This window comes from Magnolia sinica, chromosome 3, assembly GCF_029962835.1.
Source record: "Magnolia sinica isolate HGM2019 chromosome 3, MsV1, whole genome shotgun sequence".
In the NCBI taxonomy this organism is placed as follows: domain Eukaryota; kingdom Viridiplantae; phylum Streptophyta; class Magnoliopsida; order Magnoliales; family Magnoliaceae; genus Magnolia; species Magnolia sinica.
In genome coordinates this window covers 122,976,000-122,986,173 of record NC_080575.1, presented here as the reverse complement: position 1 = coordinate 122,986,173, position 10,174 = coordinate 122,976,000, and the positions used below count along the sequence as shown (strand labels likewise).

Here is a 10,174-nt window from a genome sequence, read left to right as displayed (position 1 = left end):
ATGCTCAAAGACTGCAGGGTCATCCAGAGATGGAAGATCATACTTCTTTCTAGCTTCACACTTCCCTTCTATCATCTCCACTGGCACACTGAGTGTTTCTGTACTGTAATACACCTGCCAATTGAACTGAAAATCATGTGACATCATTTCTACTAGTCATTGGAAACAGGCATATGATTTGTGACTCCATAACATGTCTGTGGGTTCTCTATGAACTCTAATCACAGAGTGATACCCAAAAACCTGACACACTTAGATACCCAAAAACCTGACACACTTGGTGGTCAAACTACAACTCAATGCCAACATGGACTGGCACATCAGCCACTTTTGTTGTAACAGGAATTGTTTGATAACCATGATGAAGAAGAATACTTTCCAACAAAGAGCTACCAGTTAACAGCCAAGAAACTCACCTCCATCGTGACGTGGCAAGCCAAAAGTTGATAAGGCATGTACTTATAGCCACTGCAAAAAGAAAAAATGAAAAACTGAGTTGTGGCTTTTGGGTTTTCTCAATGACATCATATCTTTTATTCAAGTCACAATACAAAATAAAATTCAAATCTTTCAAGGCCTGATTGAGTTTCATCGACTTAATGCAAAGATAATCTACAAGCTCAAAACAGAGCTAATCACAGGTTCACCAGGCTAGAAATAATCCATTGATCTAAATGCATCTTTTACGCTGCATTTTGAAACACACCTGAGTTGGATTGCAATTGTTTAGTTCAATTAGGTGGCAATGATTGAACTGTATCGACGGTTAGTGTTATTCATAATGGAGTACAAATTGCAATTACATTCCTTTCTAGTTGAACTTGGAGTAATGATCACACGATACAAATACTATGATAGTTTCAAATTGGTCATTTCAGCTTCACTGAAATGATTATTGCATTTCTAGATGATAGCTTCACTGAAAAATGGTCTTTGTGAAAGCTCAGGAGCATTGGACTATTAGATCTCCTTCAGCCTTCTGTGTCCAATGCACCTCACAACTTTCTGTAACCAGCTGTGGTCCTTCATTATGGTGTAGAGAACACACAAAATAGTCACTTAAATACATCCAAACAAATCATAGTAGCACTTATCTAACATTCAAAATTTTCAAAACTGAATTGGAAAAAAGAGAATCAAAGTAAACTAAATCAGATTTGAAAGTTGGTCAAATCATAAATAGGCGGATTATGGACGGAGACATTGTTTTCATTAATAGGCCACCTAGTACTCATAAACATTCATTACAAGCATTTTCTGTCCATGTGCATGACGACCATACTGTTAAGATCAATCCCCTTATTTGTGCTCCCCTAGGTGCAGATTTTGATGGGGATTGTGTTCATATATTTTATCCAGTCTCTAGCAGCAAAGGCAGAAGTTTTGGAGCTGTTTAGTGTTGAAAAGCAAATCCGTAGTTCTCATAGTGGTAGTCTGAATTTACAACTGGTGCATGATTCTTTATTGTCACTTAAACTCATGTTTAGGACTTTTTTCTTGAACAAAGCGACTGCGCAACAGTTGGCTATGTGTGTTTCACCAGTTTACTGGAACCTGCTTTGCTTAAGGCTCACCATACAGGTCCTCTGTGGACTGTTTTGCAAATGGTACAGAGTGTTTTACCTGCATTTTTTGACTGCTTTGGGGAGAGGCATTTTATCAGTAAAAGTGAAATGGTGAGGATTGATTTCAATAGAGATTTACTGCAGTCATCATTCACAGAGATTGTTACTTCTGTTCTTGACAAGAAGGGAACAGAAGAGGTTGTTAAGTTCTTTAATATGTTGCAGCCATTGCTGAAGGACATTCTCTTTTTAGAAGGATATAGTGTTGGCCTGAATGATTTTGACATTCCCAAGGCTGTTACTGAAGATATAAAGAAGAAGATTCAGGACATATCACCTTTGCTGCTTCACTTGAGATCAAATTACAATGAACTTGTAGAGTTGTTAGTGGAAAGCTACCTGAAAACTATAAAACTGCCAATCGTGACTCGTATTCTAAAGTTATCTGCTTTGGGTAATTTGATAGATTCTAAAAATGATTCAGCTATCAGTAAGGTTGTTCAACAACTTGGCTTTTTGGGGCTTCAACTTTATGACCGAGGGAAGTTTTATTCAAGGCGTTTGGTTGAGGATATGAGTTTCCACTTCCAAAATAAGTATTCTGTTAATGGTGATATGAGTTTCCACTTCCAAAATAAGTATTCTGTTAATGGTGATATGAGTTTCCACTTCCAAAATAAGTATTCTATTAATGGTGTTGACTATCCTTCTAAGGCATTTGGGTTAGTTAAGAGCTCCTTTTTTCAAGGTCTGACCCCCTATGAAGAGTTGGTCCATTCCATATCATCCAGGGAAGTGTTGATCCGTTCTTCTAGAGGACTTACTGAACCAGGAACTTTGTTTAAAAATCTAATGGCCACACTTAGAGATGTCGTTATCTGTTATGATGGGACAGTGAGAAACCTCTGCAACAATTCTATAATTGAATTTGAGTATGGACAGGTGGACAAAAATAGTCCTGGCAGGTCTCTTGCTGGTGAACCAGTCGGTGTATTAGCTGCTACTGCAGTATCAAATCCTGCATATAAAGCAGTTCTTGATTCTTCTCAGAGCAACAACTCTTCATGGGAATCGATGAAGGAAATACTTTTGTGCAAAGTAACTTCAAGAATGATATTATAGATCGGAGAGTTATTCTATATTTGAATGAGTGCTTCTATGGGAAAATGCATTGCAAGGAGAATGCAACATATTTAGTTCAGAATCGTTTGAAAAAAGTCGCTTTAAAGGCATCGACAAATACCTGAAAGTTCAGAAGCGGATACAGGCCTTGTTGGCCACATTCACCTTGATAAGATGCGCTTGAAAGTACTCGAGCGGAGCATGGATGAGATCCTGCACTCTTGTCAAGAGGTTATAAATTGCTTTGGGAGAAAGAAGCACACTCTTTCACCTTTTTTTAAGAAGATTTATTTGTCTTCCTGCGAATATTGCACACTTCAGCAATAATGTGATGAGAAGTGGTCTCAGCTGCCATGCCTGTAGTTCTTCTACAAACAGCAGGAACATTCATATCAAACAGCACTGAGTAGATTGTCTCTTTCAGTTGTCTTCTAGATGCCTTAGCAGATTCAGTATCTGAAGAAAATGAAAAAATAATAATAATAATAAATTGATGGACTGTCTTCTAGATGCCTTAGCAGATTCAGTTGTCTTCAGTCCATTACTATTGCCCCTATCAAGGAGAGATGATACCATTACCAGTTAAAGTTCTGATTCCCACTGGGACACTATGCTAACTACACTTTGGGCATAACTTCCTCAATTGGGTCGGGACCACATTCTCCTTTTTTTTTTTCTTTTTTTTTCTTTTTTTGCACATAAATAACTAACTTTGCATATGCATTCCATGTTAGCACTAATGCCATTAAGATCTTTTTCAATCAAGTGCAGATTTGAGAACTTGATTATGCTCTCGTACCAATAGAAGACTTTATTTATGTCAGATCTCTCCAAATTAGTAGCACTCCACACTTGCTTTGAAACAACATTTATAATTATAGAGATGATATCCTGTCAGCTGAACGAAGCAAATGGAGCACAACAACCATAGCAGCAAAAAAAAAAAAAAAACAAAAGTCCATGTACCCTGAGAGTATCCAATTCAGGCCCTCCTAAGGCATCATAGTAGTGATCTATTGGTAAAACATCAATTTCAGCAGTCTGTGTACTGTTAACCTCTGCTTCTCATTTTTTTGGAATTGTATAATCATACAGCAATGGAAATAATGTGAAATTAGATGATATTTTTTTTGGAATTGTACCTTCTGATCACGCATAGGCTGCAGATGAAACACAGTCCAGAACTTCTTACCTGCATCAGTTCAAACAACTTAGAAGCACTTTACAGAAGAAATGGTAAAGAAAAAAAAATCAAAGAAGACCAATGATTTCAATGTCCATCTTATGCATTTGAACCAAAATCCCATTCTTTCAAGCATAGAGAGGGAGAGAAGAAATTTAAAATTGACATCTTATTATATTAGAGCAAACACAAAACGTAAGTTCATAATATAATGGATATAGACTAGAAACAGTGCACTAAAATGTTTTTGGGATCAATATCCATAAAGGTCATTGAACAAGAATTTGTTCAACCTAGCAATCATTGGTAAACGCAAAAAATTGTCCTACTGTTCAGCCTACCCTCAATAGATCATTTCACGGATATGAGCACTATCTCATCTTTCACAACAGAGGAATCCTGATCATCAGATATGGGCACTATCTCATTTTTCATTTCAGCATAAGCTACCATGCGATACTTGGAATTTCTCCATCATTACAATTTTCACTGCCCATAAATTTAAAAAGAAAAAAAAAGTCATCTGTCAGGTCTTGAGCAAGGGGAGTCAAGTGTTAGTTTTGCACCATTTATAAAATGGTGGTGAGACTTTAGACATACACATGGCATGCTTGTATGGCAATCCAGACCATCCAAATCTATGGATGGAGCACAAGTGCATAATAAAAAATCTTCACTGAGAAGATAACATTAACCATTAGATTTGTCCTTCCAAATTTGGACCATTTACTTTTATTTTTAACCATCTATCCATCTGATATCCTTTAATTGGATGGTTAGGATTGCTTGATCAGTGTGATTTAGAAATGTCTGATTTTAGAAATGCTCCATCAACAATGAGATCGACAATCTGGATGGTGTGTATAGCTGTAAATCAATCTGTTATGTAAGGTGGATGAGTCACTGCCAGTTTTTAAATGGTGCCAAAATAATAATAATAATAATAAAACAAATAGCTGCAATAGCTCTATTGAATTTACCATTTTATCCTAGAAAGTGAATTGTCTATCAGTGGAAGGAGAGTAATAAATATGAATTCCCAAATCAGGTGGAGAAGGAAAATGAAAAAAAAAAAAAGTTGGGAGAGAAAAGTACAGAAAGAGAAGAGGGGAGTCTAACAACATAGAAAATCTGCTACACAAGAAAGAAATGCATCCACAACAGTCCTTGAAAATTCTGATTCAAGCTAAATTGTTGGATGTAGCTCGATGAGGCTGTTACCTGGCTCTGGTTTCTGAACTCCTCTGTTTCTCATTGCCTCTCTCACTCTTGTCACTTTGTTCCATTGGCTAGCACTTGCAAACATGTTCGCTAGAAGAACATAATCCCCACTTTGAAAGAAGCGAATCCAACCGTCTGCAGATCAAACTATGTATGAAAAAGTTGGACAAAGCAAAAACTTTCGAGGAAAGAAATCAGAAAAGAAAACAAATAGAAGAGAACTGATGTAGTGTACAAACCTCAACTGTTTGAGAGCTAATGTTGACTTTTCACATCTATATAAAGGGTGGGAAAATTTTCAAGGAAATTGTCGATGATGGTGCTTAGAAATTTCTCATGTAGGTGTTCTATTAGGCGTTAATTGTTTGACTTCTTTGGTTAGTCAGAAAGAACCCAGGCAGGTTCATTGCAACTCTCCACCATACAGTCGATTGCAACCTGTAAGATGATATAAGTTCATATCCACCTCAATACAACAAAAATGGCCTTGTGGCTAGAAATGAACAATCAACCAAACCATATACAAGAATTCCAGGACATAACAGTGCATTCATATATATTTACAGATTTTAATGCATGGATTGTGACATCTTTGGAAGAATAATAGATAATGAAGCTGTTAAAGCTGAGGTCTTTGCATGGAGAAAGCACAATGATAGATAATGAACCTGTAACAGAAATGTTTTTTGTGGCACATTTTGCAGATGAGCATTAGCACATCCAACTATTAATATTTTTCTAGATGCACCAAACAGCTCAAATCCAGTGAATGTGCACCAGCTGATGCATACTCAATTTCATTCTCATTCTGGAATACATCTAAACATGCGTTAAAATACAATACATAAATGCAGGGGAGAGTAATGGGATATTAACATTCAATACACAAATGCAAGTGAGTAATGGTGCATTTTACTAGATTACAAGCAAAATGTCAAAATCTGCTTATAGTACTTATAGTTAGTTCAGATCCAAAATCTTCTTTTGTGGAAACAAATTCTATCCATGATACAAGACCACAACAATTTGCAGCAAAGATTGAAATTCCTCTAGAATAAACAGATATCATGGAACCATGATAAAATCTCAACAGCAAAAAAAAGAGGGGCAGTTTCAGTACTAACAATGACCTTTGTTCTGTCAACATTGGATCCCATGCCCCTTTGACCACACACAGGGACACGTAAGCTCATGTATATTATTTCTTTTGATCAATAGTAAGCTCACATAAATCAATTCAACCAAATTGGCTAAGAAGGAAACAACAGTAAGCCTTCCAATGCGCAAAATTACCCAACGCCAAATGGCATGAAAATACTCCTAGAGAGTAGAAAAATATTTTTTTTCATTTTCAGCAACATTAAGCCTTCCAAAAAACCACTCAATACTAAATGGCAAGTAACCATCAAACATCCAAATTTACAGAAACTAGTGGATACAGAGCTGGTTCAGCCACTTATGCAATTAGAGAAGGTTCAAAAATGGCCAGATTTCCACATCAAGCATCAGTTGCATACATATGATACAGAAGGACAAAAGCATCACCTTCAACATGACTGTCAAACAAGTTTCCTCACCAAAAATTCAAATCACAAACCATCATGGCATGTGTCCAATTTTGGTTTAATTTTCATTTTTCTCTTTAATTTTGGTTCTTTCTGTTTTCTGGTTTTAGTGTTTTGATTATTGGATAAGGAGGTGTGGGTCATAAATCCTTTCACAATTGAATGCATCAATTACATGTGCAAGAATGCACCAATTACAATAAGAAGTGTGTGAGTAGGATTCTAATTACTACCATCCCTACATGTATGCAAGATCCAATTTATCTAGTGGTTGCCACCGTGTATGTGCTGCGGCTAGAAAAATCAGGTTGGTTCTTTTTTTGAGATGAGCCACGTATGTATGGTAAGAATGGAAACCAAGTCAACTGGCAATCCAGATTTGATGCCCATGTATGGCCCAACTGGGAACCAGACATACCTGATGAAAGGCCTGGATTTACATTGAATATAAATGCTGCCAGACATAAGAAGAGATCTCTGCAAAGACATGTCCATAAGATAGATGGTCACCAAGGATATCTAATAGGCCTGTTGAACATATATAACAAGCATTTCATTTTGGTTACATCTCACCTTGGGTGTGGGCAACACTGTCATACCAATGTAAGAAGCATTAATTAGATTCAAGTGTTCATGTAGAAATAAGCTTTCTTACTTGTTCATAGATGCTTCTATCCTTAGTGTTGGCATTCACCAGCTATCGTTGCTTCTCATTTAAGGCATTCTAAGTGTCCGGTTCCTGTATGATGATGATATATCAACACTTGAACAACTTGGTGAGTTAGTTCAATATTAGATACATATTAGAGAAACAGGAACAGATACTGATTGTAACTTTGCAACAGAAAATGATGGTTAACATTAAGTAGATAAACCAGATGCAATTGATAACTATTATAGTTTCATTCATACAACCTAGATCACACATTGATCCTAATATCCAAGCTCCATTCGAAATAAAATCTTTGAAACAATCAGTGTAATGACAGAAAGAATAAACAGAATTTATAATAGAAGCAAAGGAAATAAGAACTACCAAAGGATAGAGCAAAATTCCTGCATATGAATAGAGAGGAACATCCATGAAAGAGAAAAACTAAGGACATAGCACTCCGGGAAAAGGAAAACAAACAAAGTGTGGAAAATTATTGTTCTTACAAGTTTCCTACTGAGCATTGGGTTATATCAGGCCTGGTAAAATTGTTGTAAGATAAGTCCGTGCAAGACAGCATCATGCAATGCTATGTTTATGCCTTTTCAGGAGTGGAAAAAATAATAACCCAGCAGGAATCTGAAAGGCCTAAAGTAATCTCACAAGAGAGTTTAACAAAACATTAATATGCATGGAAAAAGAAGCCATCAAATATACAGATCCTGTTGCCAGTGAAATGTAATTTGAGATTTACTGAGTAATATAAGTAATGGTTGCTACCTCGGACCCAAGAGGGTATGACCCCAGTCAGCATGTTGCTAGTAAGAAACCTACATTAAAAACAATATATATCATGAGATGGATTTCTAATTTGCGACAAAAATATCACTAAAGCATTATTGAGGGTCCAAAAATTACAGAAGGATTGTCCATTTTCCTGAAGTATCTAGCAAGAGAATCAGTGAAATTTTGGTAATGAATGTCTATTTTCTTACATATAATCTAGCGCTGAGAGTCTTGAAAAGCTGCTTGGAATTTCTCCTGTCAAATTGTTAAAGGTAAGTTATCTACAAGAGAAAATTATCATTAGAAAAAAACTGGGGAAGATTCTCTCTGAAATGAATTTGTAAGTTACATGTATTCAATGCGTGTTCTCATCCATAGCAGGCCATGAGATTGAAGACTGTAGTATATTGTAAAGAACATGGAATGCACAAAAGGATTTTCCTTGTCCAGTAGCATGATGGATTAGCCAGTACACAGCAAAATAAACATAGAAATGAAAGTGAAAGGCCAAATCACCATGAATTTGTCGTCGAATCACTTCAGTTTTGTACTTCCCTTCCTAATTTAACTTCTTTCAAACCATGAAACAGTTGGCTAGACAGTGGTCGTGATTTGCATGTCAACTCATGGAGCTGAATCTTCAACTTTCATTTTATGTTTTCATCACTTAATTTAGAGTTGACCATCCAAACTTAAGAATATTGTGCATCTAACAATGCCTAGTCAGCACTCAATGGCATGGGAAAAGAAATATATAAAGGCCATGTATAAAAGATTTGTCCAAAGTAACTTACAAGGATTTCAGATTTGTCATTGTCCCAATATATTGTGGGATTATGTCAGAAATCAAGCAATTTCTTAGTACCCTGCAGTATATGAGCAAGACAGACACTTCATGAACAAAAGAAGTAATGAACAATGATATATTTATGCCATCAGGGGTATATCCATTCAACTCACAATTTCTGCATTTTGGTCATATCCCCCAATGCAGGGAAAGGCATGCTCGATCCATTCAAATCAGATATCCTCCTGAAAATCAAAATATATTGGATTCAATAAAGTAATTCATTTCATACCACTTCCAAGGCTGGGTATGAATCCAAGAAAATTCCAAGTAATAAAGCAGCAAGAAAAGAACATGGAATGTGCCCTCACATCTAGGTCTGTGTGACTAATCAACAGGCTGGATGGCAAATGAACATTACAGTGGGCCTTAGGAAGTTTTTAATGGTCAGCGTTCAATCGCTACTGTCTCCTGTGGTGTGGTCTACCTTTGGTGTGGCCTACCTCGACATGATGGAGGGAGAAAGAGAGAGAGGAAGAGAGAAACGGAGAGAGAGGGAGAGGGTGCGAGAGAGACAGACAGAGAGAGAGAGAGAGGAGAGGGTGCGAATCGCATACCTTCCGATGCGAAATCTGAGAAACTAAAACCTCTGAAACGAACACCCAATGGAAATGGAATCTCACCCGAAATGGAGATCGAGTTTTGGGGTTTCTTGAATCCGAAAATGAGAGCAAGAGAGGGAGAAAATGAGAGCTAGAATCGGGTTTTAGGGTTTCGGTAATCCGAAAATGAGAGGGAGAGGGGGGGAAGATATGAGAGCGAGACCGGAACAATGAATTTGGGGTTTAGGTTTACGCATAGTGTGTGTTTTACACCGTTTGGCCAGTGATGCTGGTCGGTGCTCTGTGGGCCCCACTATGATATACGTGTTATATCCACACCGTCCATCCAATTTGAGATATCATGTTAAGTCATCGGCCAAAGAATGAGGGAGATAAAAATCTTTAGTGGACCCCAGCTCCGAAAACAGCGGGGAGAGTGATCCCACCATTGAAACTATCATAATGCCCATCCATTATCTTTTGGGCCCACCGAGATGTGGTTCACAAATCCAGCCCATAAATTATGTGTGTGCCACTTGGATGAGGGGTCATACCAAGTTTCAGACGCATCTAACTTTCAGGTGGGGCCCACCAAGTTCTTTTATATGTTTTAGGCATGTCTTGACATGATTTTAGATGGTATGGCCCACTGGAGTTCCGTATACGGAAGATTTTTGGGATATACCATAAT

General features: G+C 37.2%; 1 protein-coding gene and 1 long non-coding RNA gene across 2 annotated transcripts; one reads left to right on the top strand and one right to left on the bottom strand.

Annotated features, from left to right (window-relative positions):
* Positions 1-1,163: 1,163 nt before the first annotated feature.
* LOC131239146 (DNA-directed RNA polymerase V subunit 1-like) lies at positions 1,164-2,812 on the top strand (the record flags this gene model as incomplete). Its single annotated transcript, XM_058236704.1, is given in 5 exon segments — positions 1,164-1,357; positions 1,359-1,540; positions 1,543-2,168; positions 2,247-2,664; positions 2,667-2,812. Coding segments are annotated over 5 exon segments (1,566 nt in total), but the record flags the coding sequence as incomplete, so codon positions are not given.
* A 5,407-nt stretch (positions 2,813-8,219) lies between these two features.
* On the bottom strand, positions 8,220-9,207 carry LOC131241085 (uncharacterized). Its single transcript, XR_009168949.1, has 3 exons — positions 9,055-9,207; positions 8,889-8,960; positions 8,220-8,375 (listed from the first exon to the last, which is right to left on the bottom strand). It is a non-coding gene; the product is annotated as an uncharacterized LOC131241085 (long non-coding RNA).
* Between the last annotated feature and the right edge of the window lie 967 nt (positions 9,208-10,174).